At 44.8% G+C, this 17,177-nt stretch overlaps 1 protein-coding gene across 1 annotated transcript in view; it reads right to left on the bottom strand.

The window, feature by feature from the left end:
* The window catches only part of Rab32 (RAS oncogene family member Rab32), a 36,060-nt gene that overhangs the window by 8,897 nt on the left and 9,986 nt on the right, over positions 1-17,177 (bottom strand). The window contains exons 2-4 of the mRNA XM_075689459.1: positions 7,615-7,743; positions 6,768-6,846; positions 3,864-4,045 (exon numbers count right to left, since the gene is read on the bottom strand). Of these exons, the coding sequence (XP_075545574.1) occupies positions 3,864-4,045; positions 6,768-6,846; positions 7,615-7,737 (384 nt within the window). The 5' untranslated portion in view covers positions 7,738-7,743. The remainder of the gene's footprint in view (positions 1-3,863; positions 4,046-6,767; positions 6,847-7,614; positions 7,744-17,177) is intronic.

The following is a 17,177-nucleotide window of genomic DNA, read 5'->3' as shown; positions in this document are numbered from 1 at the left end:
CTAAGCACACGAGTGTTTTCGCATTTCGCCCCCATCGAAATGCGGCCGCCGTGGCCGGGATCATTTTAGTAGGTAACAAATAGTGTGCATCTATTAGAAATATTGACACTGAGCATGCATATATATATATATATATATATATATATATATATATATAGAGAGAGAGAGAGAGAGAGAGAGAGAGAGCTTAAATGTTCTTTGGTCATTTTCTCTATCTATTTTCATCAAGTGACGAGATTTGGAGCTTGAGGCTTAATTGTTTCTTTCATTGTGCAACCGACATCCTCTGATGGTAACCTTGAATTCTTCGAAAACCTTTTGATTTCTTTGAGTCCACCTTGCAGAAAGGGCACTATGTCATATTTCAGTGGGTTGCTGCCCATAGTAGTGGCACTGATGACTGGGAGCTTGCCAACACGGAAGCAAAGTTGTCTCTTGGCGATGCTATAGTTCTATCTTGATCCCATTTTCGAGGCTGGAGGCTTAACGCTATCTTAACAAGATTAAAGGAGTCATAGCAAGATGTAACATTGCACTGTGAGCTGTGCACCATGCCAGAGGCAACTGATTACGTGCTGTGTGTGTGCTTGTTGTATCTTCTGCATGAGTAGAATCTCCATATTCTGAAAGAGACAACTTGGGTCCGTGGCTAATGCTGTGCTCATCGGGCAATGACGGTTATTGTGATTTTTTGGAGGGAGTGGAATTGAAGGAGTGATTTCAATTATTAAGGCGAATGTTTATTGCCTCTACTTCTCTATAGAACAAAGAAGTCGCAGTTTCGCCCGAAAGCCAAAGCATACTTATAGCAATAGCAAAGTATTAAACAACTACACGCAGTAAAGATGTGTGTAGTTTTGTCGGCCGTGTAAATTGCAGTAAGAACCCACCTTCGAATTCAGTTAACGAGCGTGGTGTTACGCGTACTCAGGCAAACATGAAGATATCGCATTGAATACGCGCGCTTAATCACGCGACCTCCAACAATGAGTGCGCGGGAAAACGACGCGCATCAAGCCACCATCATTTTCGTGTGAACCTCAAACGCTTTCCCTCGCACCCACAGTATTCGGAGCACGTTCTTATCGCACTTAGATTTCGTACGGAACATCACGGCGACGGCGACGGCAATAATTCGCCTAGAGTGTCCCTATAATTGCTATCACAATAACAACTACGGATGCTGCTGGCGGCAATACTGGTGGAGAACCAACCACATACCTACTGGGATCGGGTGAAAGTTCCTAAAAGTCCACGGTGACATGGCCGCCCTTGCAAAGTTCGATCCAGCATCCTGATTCCCGTGTTGGTATCCTCCTTTAATTTCGACCGGAGGAGATAGTCCCGTCACCCGCCTTCCCCTACCCTACATTTTTATGTACCAGGCTACCTGGCAAACGACAACACCCGTCTGCCGCCATCTCAGGTCAAGTGCGAGCGCCTCACGTTTACGCCGAACAAGGCGCTTCCCGGTGAAGACGTGCTCACTTTCGTCGTGTACTCTACTTGCAAATTGTTCCAATACATCAACGGCGTGCTTTCCAAACGCCAACGAAAGCTTAGTTTTAATCGATTCCGATAGTGTGTGGCGTCCGTACTATGTAAAAAAAAAAAAGTACTCCCGTACATAAGCATCTCTATCGAAACAATTGTCATCGTATTCTCCCCGTTTGTTTTCTCCCCCTTTGATTACTCCGAAAGCTGAGTAGCCGGCTAGTTCAGCTAGACCTATCAGTTCTTGCCTTATCCAGCTCGGTCACAAATTTTGGTGGAGTGTCGATGAAATTGTCGAAGACACCTAATTTTATATCAAGGTGCTGTTGACTCTATCGAAAGATAGTCAGGGTGGTATAGAATTATGCTTTCTGCCTTTTCTAGTGACGGTTCACAATTACGGAATAAATAAATGTCGGTTTTATTGTACAGTTGGGTTGCGTCCTTTTATGAAAAGAAAAAAAAAATGAAATACTAGTTCGGAGCCCACGAAGAAGTTAAATATTGGTTACAAGAGTTGCGAGACGGAAAAAAAAAAAGAAAGCTATTCTTTAACCGTTCTTGACAGAACGCGCCCCGTCGAACGCTAACAGCACTGAATGACTCTGGTTCTGACACGCACGGTAGTGCCACAGTCATACAATACTTGTAGTGCCTTGGGAAGGGGGTCGGGCGTAGGCGTACTCGACACATGTTGAAGCGAAATGGACCCACATTGAGTACGCAGTGATTTCAATTTGCCAAGGTACCAATACGCGTGACATTTTTCCTTGCCACCAGTTTACAGAACTGGCAAAAAACAAGTCGCGTACACAAATGCAGGCGCGACGACTGAAGGGGAACGTTGTAATAAATCGATCTCTTGCACCTTCTGCAGTGTGCGGGCTTCGCCCTGTGACTACTATTTTTGCGGGAAAGCAACATCTCAAGATGAAATGCAGACGAACGAAGTGCAGCAAACGCTTTCGATCAATTACGTGGGACTCCGGTTGCACTGAATTCGTGGCATGAATGCAGGTAGCTCGGATGTTAAAGAAATGTTGGAACATGGTCGATGTGGAAGTACTTGGAAGTAAAGGTCTAGTTCGCCGGTATAGATTACTGGCTTCATGTTAGATTAGGTTAGGTTAGGCTACATTCACAAAAGAGCGTTGTTATGCGAATGTCTGCTACCTTGTCCATTGTCTTCGCGTTATTTCGTCGTCTGCATAGTGCAGTAAATCAGGGCACATATAAAGATAAAGCAGATAAAGCTGCACAGAACAAGGACAACAATAGCTATGAGGTTAAAGCTGGAACGTCAAAAAAAAAAAAAAGGGGGGGGGGGCAGAGACCTTTCGATGCCGCTGCCTCGAAGGAAATTGGCGGTTTGCGCCATAAGCATGAAATTTCAGCGATCTGTAACGCGAAGGGGCGACTGGAAGCGAATCGCAGCGTTTTCGCCAAGGGAAGCAGAAACAATATGTCATGTCTTTTAAACATAAGATTTCAGCTAATTATCGCTACACTAATCGGAAGTGTGCTATATTTGCTGGCGCTTTAGGTACTAAAGAGGGGGAAGATGAGTTGCGGAAGAGCAGAAAGGACACGAGCTGTCTTGCTTACGCATCTCAGCCTTATCGGAATGCGGCAATGGCGACCGGGAACCGAATCCGGGACTTCGTGCTCAAAAACAGAACGCCATATCCATCTCAGCCACTACGGCAGTAGTCAGCGGTTGTGTGATTTCACATGGCTTTCATTACGCAAAGCGGAATCCACATACATCAGTCCATGTAGTGCAGTTAATTGCGTAAATATCCATTTTGTCATAATTCCTTTTTATATCAAATCGCGACGGGTATATTTTTGCCGTTTATCGCGGACAGCTTCTACAACGGGCACTATCATATAGCGCGCGCATTAGGACCACAATACATATGGGTGCGTGTCTGCACACTATTCATTAAGTTTAGCGCAAAGCACGCAATCGTGACACAAGCAAATTGAGACACGTGACGATCGAGCCTTAACTGACAATCGTTTGTTCTTCAAAGCGCAGACCTCGCAAGTGTAGCAACCACACTGCCTATTGTAAAGAATGATCAGCCGCACGTTAGCGCTCGACCGCGTGTCTTTTCTTCAGGCTCAAGAGGGGGGAACTTTTGGGCCAGTTGGTCCGACATGTTTAAGAAAGAAAAGAACCGCGACTTCAGGCGGGACGTAACAGGAAAGAGTGAACAGGACGAGCGGTCGTCCAGTTCCCTCCTCGGTGTCTTTTTTTTTTTTGTGTGTGTGCGAGGATCGTCTGCTTCGGTGTCTTTTTTTTTGTGTGTGTGTGTGTGTGTGCGGTGATCGTCTGCTTCGCGCTAAACTCAGTCCCCACGCACCTTGTTTGCGAGGAGTACGCAGGGTACGGCGCTGCCCTCGGGCAGTTGCACTTTGCTGTCCAGGTCGGCCTTCCACTTCCGCACCGCCTCGAAGGTCTGCGACCGCGTCACGTCGAACACGATGAAGGCGCCGACGGCCTCCTTGTAGTAGACGCGTGTCATGTTGCCGAAGCGCTCCTGGCCTGCAAGCCGCGCAGAGCAGTGTAGCGATCGTGTCGCACGAAAAGCAAGCAGCGACTGAAGGGACGGGCAAGTCTAAATTAGTTGAAATTGGTAAAATCTCGCTTAAGAACTTCATTTCTGTTCATTTGGCTGGAAAATGGTAAGTACCGATGCATGAAATGAAAGCCAAATTTCAATTTCTCGAACTTTGCGCCGAACTCTCAGCACGGTTTTGTCAGCATGACGTCACGTATTTCAACGCATTTTTCCTGTATTTAAACCGTTTTGGCAGATGAAAAGGAAGCAGGTTGAGTACTTAGTTTCTTTAGAATTCAATGTATTTTTCCTTACCCGACAAACACTAAAGTAAACCGCAGTAGGCGCTGTTATAATCTGCGCCTTCACGGCGAGCTGTACGGCAACCTCAAGGTGGCGTCACTTTCATTTCTGCCTTTTCTTTGGCATACAGTGACTCCTCTAACAGCATTAGTGGCTGATTTACCGTTGCAGAAGCGTAATTTGCTAATACATTTTTATTGCCACTTTAAGTCCCTTTTATTTTTTCCTGCATCTTAATCTATTAAGAAGTGAAATGAATCAGCCGTAGCAGGAAGGAAAGTGTTTCTACCGGCTTTACCGTTCTATCGTTCTTTCACACTGGAGACGTAGTCTCGGGCAATCACTTTCGGATATGTCACTTTCAGTGTGTGCAGCCTTTGTGGTTGAGCAAAACCGGTCGAGCTGATTGGCTGGTTGAACAAAACCGGTTGAGCTTATTGGCTGGTTGAGCAAAAGGGCTCAATCTAATTGACTGGTTGAGCTAAACTTCTCGAATCATCCAACGCGCCGTGCAACTACGTCACGCGGAAGTGATATATAATCGCCGAAAGTGATCGTCCTAGGATACCACCACCAGTATACCCTATACTTCTAAGCTTATTTTCACGTATTGAATATTGTGCGGGAGAAATTACGTTGATGTTGGAAAGATTCGGGACAGAATTGCTCATGTATACTTTTGTTGTTACATTCTTCGAACATGTAGCGCGGGAAAGGGTCGGAAGTTTCACGGAAGAGTCGAATTCCTAACTATACTCGTTGGAAGATCGTAAAACTTCTAACTGATTTGGAGGTGACTTTATATGTATTTCGTCACGTGATCGTAATGTAGTGTCCCTACGTTACGCGCAATAATGCATAATATAAATATAAACGTAATCGTTGGAAAACACACTTAGAATGTTATTTAATTTGTAAGGATAGTTCCTTCTTTACATAACTCGCTCTCTTGCATATTCTTTATGCATGGCGCAAATTATTGTGAATGCATTCATGTTGTCAAAAGGTACGTCTCAAAGTGACATCCGGTCTACCAGGGAGACTGGGATAGAGCCCTCTTAATCAATTCTCGCCACTTTTTTTTTTCTTCTGACATGCACTTAACCCTAACTGCATAAGAGTTTTTCTTTAATTCCATTGCCATCAGATTGAGACGTCGCAGCGGGAAGTCAAACCTGCGACCGCACGATCAGCATGTGTCAAATGTGCTAAAGTGGCTGTTCTATGTAAATTTTATTCGCTATTGGAGCTGTATGTATGTGCCTCATTTCTTTTTCCCAGTTCGAACACCTTATTAACGAGCTTTCCATCGTTCCCCAACTTTTCTCAGATATGCGTGATCTCGTCTACATTTCACGTATAATTTTTGTTTACTACAGTACCCTCAGCGCTAGCAAGCCTTACAAAAGAAAGGGCGGGGGGAGGGGGGGTAGAGGGCAACAAATTTTTCAACGTGTTACACATTGCAAAATATAAGATTGTATGAATTAAATGCACAGGTAGCACATTCACTTGAAAAGCAAGCATCAATACTTGATTCCGAAAAAAAAATATCACATCAAATAAGTGCTCATTAAATACTGGATTTGAAAAAGAAATCGCAGCAGGGAGGAGAGGACATCCCTAGAAGTAGCGGTTGCAACTTTATCCGGTAAGTGATTCTATTCTGAAACTGTGCGTTAAGAAAAAAAAAAAGAAAAATCAAGCGTGTCAGTTCTGCACTTGTATTCCCTAACATTTTTAATGTCATCTACTCCTCGAGAGACGTAGTAATTTTGCAATATGATGTTGTGACGTTCTATATACCTGTTCTGAAAAATATATTGGGAAACATTCTAAATAAAAATTTTTTTTTCTGTGATTGTTGAGTGTTTCTCAACCGAGTCTTTCATTTGCAAAGGACTCGCTAAAATGCCTTCTGTAATTATTAAAAACGAACCTTATGACTAAACTCTGCGACCTTTCTAATATTTTATTACTTTTTAACCACGGATCTCTTGCAGGCGTACTCAAATATAGACGGGGCGTATGACTGATATAGAAGTTTCTAGTCTCTAAGAAAATATTCCGCTTTTCGCAGCAAGAAACGTAAAATCGTTACAGGCTGTGGCTGCGACGTAATAGATATGGCGGTGCAATAATAAATTTGCGATTCAGAATGCGCCTATAGGTATTTAAACTCGCTTGCCAAAGTAACGTCATTGTCACCTGCAATTACAAGCGGGAAGACAGATTGGCCACGAGAACGTTGCATCCGTCGTTCATTCAGTAATATGAGATGCATGTTGCGTTGCGCGAAACTACACTGTTGAAGGCAGTTGAACTTGAGCTGAATCGAAACGAAATATTTGTTGTGTTGTACTTTCAAATTCACGTTGCACATACAATATAAACAACGCTTACCTGCTATATCCCATAACTGAAGACGAATGAGGGTATTTTCATCCCATTCTACAACCTTGAGAGCGAAGTCGACGCCGATCTGAACATCTCTCGAGTCAAGGATTGAAGACAACGGTCAGGAACGCATTTTGTTATCACTTATTGTTAAGACGCACGAATAACCTTCTGATAACCAAACTATTGCGGAAAGGTCAACGTTTCCCGAAGACAATGCCTGCGCATCCTACAATGGTATCACACAAGCACCAAAGAAATGACTAATTAATGTAATGCAGATAGCGGAACTTTAACACGTTAAGTTATAGGCATTTTTATGTAAGCACAGCGTTGAACATCTACCACATATCAAACAATAGCGCAAAATGACATTGCAAGGTACGGCGTTTGACGACTTACCTATCATAGAGAGACATAGAAATGTGATGGGAAAAAAGTTTCACAGGAAGAGATGCTTCTGGTTTGCTACCCTACACTTGAAAGGGGGCAGGGGGATAAGAAAGTTGGAAAGAAACGAAAAAGAAGGAAAAGGTTGTATGGGAGGTTGGGGGCAGGGAGGTAGCGTTAGTGCAATGCATGTATAGCGAATAACCTAAGGTAGCAGAGCTTAAATCATGATCCGTTCTTTCAATGGAAAGAGCGCAAGAAAAAAGAAATAACGGAGGCCAGAAAGACGGCTCGTCTCGTCTTCCTCCGCTGTTTTCGCGCTCTCTTGTCTTCGATTGAAGGTCAGCAGTATCCAACTTGGCTGAACTGCTTCGCTTCTTCAAATCCTGACATAACGTATCGCAACACAACTTAGAATTTGTACGGTCAACATGCGGAGTATGCACATATAGGAACAGGATACGGTAGCCCTGTAGTGATGTGAAAAGAACTGGTGTACGTATCGCTTGATGATGCTGGTCTTGCCGGTGCCCAGCTCACCAATGACCAGGATCTTGTACAGGTGCTCGCGCTGAGGTTCCTTCATCGTGACCTGCGTGAGCCGCGCCAATAATCAGCGCTGGTTTGCCCGCAAAAAAAAAAGAAAGAAAGGAAAAGTGGCGTAACTCGAGGAGAATTAAGTCTCCGAGCGAACACCGGAGCAACTAAAGGAAAAATTACAGGGTCGCTTACGATCTCTCATAAGAGGTGAACGGCGAAAGCCTACTCTTCCTCCTCTTATTCGCCTCTCTCTTTGCCTCTCCTCTTTCTCTTCTTCCTTTTAGTCATTACTGCTCACTACTAAGCATTTTTAGTTATTTGTAATGAATTGTGGTCACTATAAGCCGTCGTTAGACATATTGGTCATCTCGTAGTCATTAGTAGTCATTTTAGTCATTACTACTCGTTACTAGACATTTATAGTCATTTCTAGTGAATTGTCATCATTACAAGCCGTCGTTAGACATATTGGTCATTTCGGAGTCATTAGTAGTCATTATAAGTCATTACTAGTCGTTATTAACCTTTACCAATCACTATTATAACGTTATCATTCACTGACTGTCACTAACAATCATTTTTCATTCTTTATTCTGTTTTCATATGGCGTGATGACGCATCGGCGGACACTCCGGCGGTCAGGTTTGCTGACACAAACTTTACCATGAGCCTATACAGAGGCTTTCGTCTTAAAAATCAATAGGGGAAAGTGAAGGGGGGGGGGTAGGAATCTGCAGTAAGGATGAAACAGGCTGGGTATTCTTGTACATTTAAAAACATCACTCGGTCCTTTGCGACGCGCTGCCTCAGTTTGCGTACCTATATTTCTTTTTCGGCATTCAAAAGAAAGCCGCTGGGCCGCACGAAGCGGCGGGTCCATTGCAAACAACTGTTAGTCATTTTTATTTTTTCAGATGTGCTCTACAAACGTAGTATTAACATTTAGGCTATTTATTTATTAATTAAATACTTTGTTCATTAATTAGTACTAATCACTGAACAAAAACAACGCAACTAATACTGGAGGCTCCTCCAGGAGGTTGCTAACAACTACAAAGTTGGTTTCATCCACACAGTTTTCTCTTTCTCTCTCTCTCTGTTTGCTTATTTGTTTTGTTTTTCTTTAACTTCATCTGTGTTAGCAGCGAAGCTTGGGAGACCCGGTATGTGCACACTGCACGCAACATTTATGCTGATTTTCTCTGCGACTCTTGCGCGTGTCCGTGCACCTCGAATTGGTCTTTGAACTTTCTGAGGTAACCTAACCAATGTGGTATCAAAACTCAGTCATTAAACTCTGCGGATTTGCGCGCCAGGACCGCAATCTCATTGTGAAGCACGCCATGGTAGGAGACTCTGGATTAATTTCGTCCTCTTGCGGTTCGTTACCATGCCCCTAAATTCAAGTACACGAGTGTTTTTTTTTTTGCATTTCGCGCCCAACGAAATGCTGCCATCGCGACCGGGGATCGAACCCGCGACCTCGAGCTCAGCCCCGCAACGGAATAGCCACTAAACTATACCACGTCGGGTGATGTGATATTTCTGAACCTTTCTTTGTTCTCCATTGGGAATATGGAATACGTACACGCGTTACGGAAAGAATGACAATCACCGACAAGTTGACAGTTCTTACGTGTCAGGAGTGTCTCATTTATGCAAGACAATCAGCGCAAGGTAAAGCGCGAGAATCTAAACTGGACTTCGACCAGACAGTAGTAACCTGCAATCACCCTGGGCGTTTTCCTGGCAGGAAAAAGACGGAGTAATTAAATAAAATTGAAGTTTTCGTCTAGGGTAAGACGACCGGGGATAAAAAGAAAAGGAAGTGTCAAGAACAAAAATGAACTTGACTGTCTTCCCAAGCGACGCCACTCGCAGGTAATTTGCGTGATCGCTTGACATGAACGCTATCACACCGTGCAGGTCGCGGAAATCTGAGAGCGGTGCTTATTAGCATAAAAGCAAAGAAATAAACAAATCTGAATTCCTGGGGCGATACGTGGATGCGAGCACACATGAGATCATCGAAACATTCACCGGGAAGGCACTTTCGAAATGCCCTGGTTGGCAAAGCAGCCCTAGTTTCTTATATAATCATTTCTTATTCTTGTTATCCTTAACTTCCCTATTTCGTTTTCTGTGTCGTCCTTTTGTATTTATTACAACAGGTCAGTAACTATCTGCGGTTGTTAGTCAGCGCTTGTGCCTTGCGTTTCTCTATTTGTCCTGCCTTCGTGCGCTGTTGTCTCCTTTCAAGATGTCAAACAAACTATATATGTGTCCACTTCGCACCACGAAGCAACTCGAATGTTTACATCGTGTCCAAAACGACTCCGCGCCGTAAGTGTGTCCCTTGCCGACGTCTAAGAACGTCGTCTCGCCAGTTTCTGCCGAGACGGCGATATCGTTGGAGTGCAAGCAGATAACACGACGCAAACCGCAAGCTGTTGAGATTTGCCACATAAAGCGCGTTCCTTGGAAGCCCGTTCTTCGCACTCGCTCTCTAAACTTGATTTTATCGCGAAAGAACCTCCAGGTACTTCACGAATGACAATATATATATATATATATATATATATATATATATATATATATATATATATATATATATATATATATATATATATATATACCGAGAGTCAGGTGGCGGTGCGCGTATTACGCACCCCCCACAGTGACCCCATCGCAAGGAAGATAGCAGAGGCAAGCAGGAGGCTGCGCACGGCGCACGCGATCCAAACTAGGGTACGGTCAGTTCCCGGCCACTGCGGAGTACCAGGAAACGAAGCGGCTCACGCCGCTGCAAGCGCGATGTACTAACCTTATACCGGCGCATCGATGTAGCAACTACTGTGCCCCTGCAAAATGAGCGAAATGAAGAGACATCCTCCCTGGAACAACGACAGAGCCGACGACAGCTCCGTGAACGCCTACAACAACACATGCCGAAGGAAGGTCCACTGCCTGCAGGCGAGTCGCGCGCATGTCAGGTACTTGTGCCCATGGCCCGCACCGGTGCTGCACTTACGCCGGTTGTGTACTTGCACGCAAGCGTGCGCACAAGGAAAGGAGACGTCTTCCGGACAACACGGTGCAAGAGCTGCCACCCACACAAACAGGTTGCCCAGCGTGGAAAACGACAGCTGCGCCAACCGTCAGGCACTCGCTGTGGGTGTGCCCAAAGTACGCAGCCCTCCGATGAAAACACAGGGCGCGAGCGGCCAGCTTCGAGAAGCGAATCCGTCCCTCAGCGGAGACCCACATTGTCCTGCGAGCGCTGTTCACCTTTGCTGCGGAATCGGGCATGAATATCCGCATGACGTAACCGTGCCGGCAAGCATTCCTCGGTGGCTGTCCCAGTACTCATCTCCCAATTCCCCAACTCCATCACTTTAATAGGCCGATGAGCCACCCCTATTTTAATAAAGCTGTACCATACCATCACGTCACACAGAGAACTGCTATAGCGTACACTCACGCTGACAATTATTTGACCAGATTAAGTAAATTGGAACACAGCGCGAAAAGAAACAACAACAAAAAACAACAATCCTTAGCACTACAGGAGAAGTAACCTCGCCGTTTCAGTTACTCTCGTTACGAGCTGCTTGACGCATGCTAATATTAGGCCATGATCAGGGCGCTTCTTTTAACTGCTTGTATTCTTGATGCTTGTGTGTTTAGCGCGACTGTAAATAAAATAAATAAATTTACGTCGCCCCGAACGCGTTCGGCTATTCACTTACAATGACAATTCACGATGCCGTAGGACCTTGGATAAATCGCCAGATTAACACAATCAATTAACAGTTAATCAATATTTCAAAAAATTGGATGCGCTTTGTAGACGATCACAAGGAAGAAGACAGGACCTGTCCTGTCTTCTTCCTTGTGATCCCTCTTCCTTGTGCCCAACAACACATTCTGCTAAGTTAATCAATAGTCATCTTTGTTTTACGCATAGCAATACTAATTCATGTTTGCCTGAGAAAATAGCATGTCTGCAAGTCTGTGCCCTCAGACCTCGTTCTTGTTTATTGGGATGGCAATTATATACGGATTGCTCGAGGAGCATCGCCACCGCCGCTGCCGTGCCGGCTCGTTATCGACGCCCCCATGCGCGGCTCGCGCTCGGAGGATTCGAGAGTTTCCAGAGAGGAGGAGTGTGTTTGACTGCAAAAACGACGAATCGAACTGGACGCAACGTCAGCAGTCCGCTCAAGCGGCTCTGCCAGAGCCAGGGCGGCGTTTCGCATGTCGCGCTGCTGGCAGGAGCGTTGCGTGCACCGCACAATATGTAGACAGCCTGTAAGCGCTTCTGCAAATCTGCCGCGTGTAAATGCACTGGTCGGGACTGGAGCGAACTGTGAAGGTTAAGCTAAAGTTATATCTAATATTTCACTAGGCGCTGAGGGTTTCCATGTCTGTCTCATATTGTGCACCAACGGCACCGCTGAGGCGCTCAGATCACGCCATCATTGTCGGACGCCTGGTATATAGCTGCCGGGGCGCTGTTCTTCTTGCCCAGCAGCAATTTCTTTGCGTGCTGCTACGCGCCAGCATATTTATTAATTAATTTATTTATTTATTTATGTTTATTTTTACATACTACAGCCCATCTTGGGCTATAGCAGGAGTGGCGATAACATCATTTGTGAATTGCAGACAGAAAGTCGGCCAGCGGCAATGAACGAACACTTCCGGGCAATGCATTCTAACGTTCAATTGTTGAGGACAAAAAAAAAACTGTTTATACATGTGAGTTCTGAATTGCAGTGGCAAAATATTTAGGCTGGGAGAGCTGCGGGTGCGGGAAGGTTCAGCAAACCTAAAGTATTTACCTAAGCGGGTACAGTGCATGTGTAGAGTTAATTAAGGTGAGCAGGTTTATGCTTTCGTTGTGGCGACGTGTTGCCAGAGCGGTTAAGTTGAGCATAGGGAGGTTAAACGAAAATGAAAAGTCCCTGTCGTAGCGACGGTTGATAAAACGAACAGTTTTCTTTTGTACGGACTCACTGTTGTTAATATCGTTATTTAAGAAACGGTTTCAAACTATAGGTGCATATTCAAGAATTGGGCGGTGTTAGGGTTGGCGTCTGACACCACGTGGCGACAGGTCATTCACCCTACCCTCTGAGCCGGAGCCCACGGGCGACCTCATCCCCTTCGCCTCTCATGGTCGTGGCATCGTGTGTGCTACCTCATTGCCTTCACCTTCTCCTGGCCGGACCCCACGGCGCCGGAGAGGTCATTCACCCGACCTTCTCCCCGGATTCGCCGAAAAGAGGATCGACTTCTCCTTCCCGTGCTCGGTATTGCAGGAGGAGGGGCCCTCTCTCCGTGCCTGTCACGTGTCATCGACGGAAGCAAGATACCGCCCACACTTGTAGAGAGCCTATTTAAGGGGCTCCGAAATGTACTTTGAGATACTTCATACTTGATACTTCATACTTCATGCTTTTCTTATTTTCTTTCATCTACCTTTGAATAAACAGTGCAAGTTTCGCACTAGCAAATCGTCTCGCCCCTGCTTGGTCGCCATGATCTACCGGATGCCTGCAGCCCGCCGACAACGCCACGCTACCCAATAAGTAATGTCGGTCGAGCTTCGATTGGCAGGCGCCGCTACTTCTCGGCAGCAGTACGGTACGCTACCCTGGAGTACGCAACAGCGGATCGGTTTTATGTCTGCTAGCAGTTTAGTTTCTTGAGGAGTCACACAAAGGGTGCGTTGGAGATAGCCTAGCATATTGAAGTAATATATGTACTAAATCACTAAAAAATTATTTAGTACATATTACTTCAATATGCTTGCTCCAAGCTAAGTTGTGAGTGAATAAGAGCCCGAAGCACTTATATTCGGGTACATTTAGTAGAAATGAGTCATTGAAAGCGTACGAGACAACGGAAGGAGTTAAACGCCTAGTGAATGTCGTTGAAATGGTTTTGGTGAGGGTTATACTCGCCTGTCAGGTGTTACACCATGAGCAGAAGTATGAGGATGCGTCGTTAAGAACACTATGATCTTCAGGGGAGTTAAGAGTGTGGCAGAGGACGCAATCATCAGCACAGAGACTGTGATAGTAATTACATTTTCTGGCAAGTCATAAATGTAAAGCAGAAAGAGAAGTTGGCCGAGGACTGTATAACCGGTGGCATGCACGCCAGAGGAAACAATAGTAATAGGGGCAGGCACGTACCCAGGATTTTCTTTCGGGGGGGGGGGGGCAACCCAAGGTAACTTTTCAGTGCAAATGGAGGGGGGGGGGTACTTTACAAGTACAAATGTTTATAACGCCCGCCATTCGCCATAAAGACTCGTAAACCCGCAAAAGAGGGATGAAATAAGGTGTATCTTACAGGTACGCCTGTGAGATACACCTCTCCTTTACTAGGCAAACAAGGAACCGCATCAAATGGACTCGTGCAGGAAAGAAGCGCAGGAAGAACACTGCCAAGAACAATTAAAAAGGCGAAAGTGTAAAATGAAGATTTCTATGGTAGCGTACAACTTAAAGAAACAGCAGTTGACGACCAAGGCACACGGCTCACGCGGGGTTGTGTTACTTCGCCAGCCAATCACAGAAGCAAACAAAATTGTCGTCATGCGGTCTTTTCAAAATGGCGTCGTACTTTATACCTCCGGAGCGTCTTCTGTTCTTGAGTCTTTTCATCGACGGAAACAATGAGGTGTGCAACAGGCATGGACAAAGTGTATGGAGTCTGAGCATTTCACTCTTCAAAAGTATACCTGCCATGGTTGCTTAGTGGCTATGATGTTGGGCTGCGAAGCACGAAGTCGCGGGATCGAATCCCGGCCACAGCGGCCGCATTTTCGATTGGGGCGAAATGCGAAAACACCCATGTACTTAGATTTGGGTGCCCGCTAAAGAACCCCAGGTGGTCCGGAGTACACCACTACGGCATACCTCATGGTTTCGGCACGTATAACTGCATAATTAATTATTTAAATCTTCAAAAGTCTGCGGTAGAGTTCATTCCACTGCTGAGCTCGTCTTACTCATGAAACTTCACTGCCAACTGAAGTGCAACTTGACAATATACTGCATAGCAGCAGAACTGCTAGTTGGTACGAATTCATAGTACATTATTTAGCGCGCACAATTGACAAGGACAGAGCGAAGCACTCGTGTGTCCCCCTTCACTCTGTCCTTGTCAGTTGTGCGCGCTAAATATTTCACTATGAATATACTGCATAGTTGCAGCGAAGCAAACATATTATTTCAGTTGACTAAAGAATTAGGCATTCGCCATTCCACTATAATAGGCGAGAGAAAACGTATAAATTTACGCTCTAATAATTTTATTTCTGTGGCTACCGCCTGATTTGGGTAACAAGAAAAGCTTGAAGTACGAATTATTTGCAGTCTCGCGGAGGAGCAGTGGCTGGTGGTTATGAGGGCGTGTGAGGGGCTTGACTGCAGACTTGAGTTGTATCCGACGATAGCAGCGTTTTTTGTATTAGCTCTGGAAGAATTATAGAGAAATATACATTTGCGGAACAATTACAGTTCTTTTGAATCCCTCGTTTACTGCTCTACCAAGTGCCTCAACCGACTCGTATTGTTATTTGGGAAGTTGAGTAAAAATGCGGGGCCGCCAGTCCCGTATAACCGTGTAGAGCGCATGACGCTGCGGTTATAGACGTACTGCGCCCACCGCGGAAGGTTAGAAAAAGAACTATACATAGGCACAGCAGAGAAGTGGCTACGTCAGACGGCTCGACTGATAACTGTAGAAGCGTCATTCAAAACACACGGAATTGTTTTCCACATCCGGTGGCGTTTTCTCTACTTCCTTTTTAAATAAATAGTTGTTGATCCATAAAGTTTTTCATAAACAACGGCTAAATGTGTTTATATTTGCTTTTTCTTCCTTTTTTGGCTCTTGCCTTGGCTCTCTCCCTTAGGAGATCGCTTAATTTCTCAACTCCTTGCGACTCTTGTTTCCAGTTGCTAGTTTTGCACGAAAAGTGGTGTACAATTAGGGAAAAACAAGACGAGGTAATGGGTGACAGTCATATTGCTTATGGGTTTAAGAGGAAGCTTTAGCTCGGGTGCTCCTATCTAAACACATGTAAAAGGAGAATTCGCTTTCTCGGCAACCACGGCACCAAATTTGACTAGGTTTGTTACATTTAAAAGATATACTTAAAATCTAGTGACTGCTGTTTTCTAATTTCTGATTTAGATCGTCAATTTTTAATAAAAGATCGTAAAAGAATCAGAAACTTCAGCAAACGAAACTGTCAAGTTTACAACTCTCTAAGTGAGCAAGGAAAAATAATATCGCAATTATGTGAATTGCATTTGATGTTTCATCTATAGGGGACAACATTTATTGTTACACATGAATCTAAAGAATGTAGTGGTACGGAAATACAGCTTTTGCTGAACCCTTGTACACAACGCAACAAATTCACATAAGACATCAATTGATGAATCAGATTTGTTCGCTTTGAATGATCTATGGGTGCCGTTTACAGAACTGCAGTATCTGATTTCATGCAGAGCTATTAATTTATAAGCTTCGTGCGTCTATCTTTTTCGAACTTTCGAATTTTTGAAAATCTCTTTCAGGAAATTCAGGCCATAAATAGAAATTTCGCTTCAAACAGTCCCTATAATTTACCTTTTTCTCTGAAATGCAACACATTTTAATAAAATCGGTCCAGGGGTTATCACAAAAAAGCGTTTTTGCGTTTTATATGTATTTGAATTGGCCGCGTCCGAGTTTGGCCCGACCTAAAGCTTCTTCTTAAGGGTTATTGCAGAGTTTGATGATGGACGCTGTTTCGCATTATTTTATTTTCCACCATATCTAACCTATATTGCAGGTATATGGTTCCGAGGATCCGCCACCATCGCGGCGAGCCGTCACTCGAGGAAATAATGAAGCACAAGGACAAGTTAAACGCAACTGGCGTTTTCTTCGGCCGCAACTCGTTTCTCGTGCATACAGACCAGCTGACTACGAACCGAATCCCTTTCCTGGTCCCTGGATCAGTCTAAACAAAGAACGCTGAACTAAAGAAGCAACAGCAATGCGCGTAACCGTTGAATACGTGGTGACAACTGAACGCATCTCGAGTTAATCTCACGGGCGCCGAATCTATGAAAAAACTTGTCTTCACATCCCAGGAGATGCTGTTAACTACCGCCAATCAAAAAGGAGTGAAAAAGGCAGCAAAACGTTGACCGCCAAATAGCTTTAAAGTCTCAACATTGATTTGGCGGCGCTTTAGGAATGTGTGTGAGGAGTGATGGCGTGGCCGTAAAGGGGGGGGGGGCCGGGCCCCCCCCGGGGCCCCCTTGGTTACCTGCCTAAATAGGGGAGTTAGATGCATTATAGCGCACACATTGGGAACCTTCACACAGATAACTGGCAATCCAGTCTACGAGTTCAGGATTATTTAGGATTAGGTTGAGTTTAAATAGTAGTTCATGGTGAACCGCAGTATCG

Source organism: Dermacentor variabilis, chromosome 4 (assembly GCF_050947875.1).
Source record: "Dermacentor variabilis isolate Ectoservices chromosome 4, ASM5094787v1, whole genome shotgun sequence".
NCBI classification, from domain to species: Eukaryota; Metazoa; Arthropoda; class Arachnida; order Ixodida; family Ixodidae; genus Dermacentor; species Dermacentor variabilis.
This window is presented reverse-complemented; position numbering and strand designations above follow the sequence as displayed.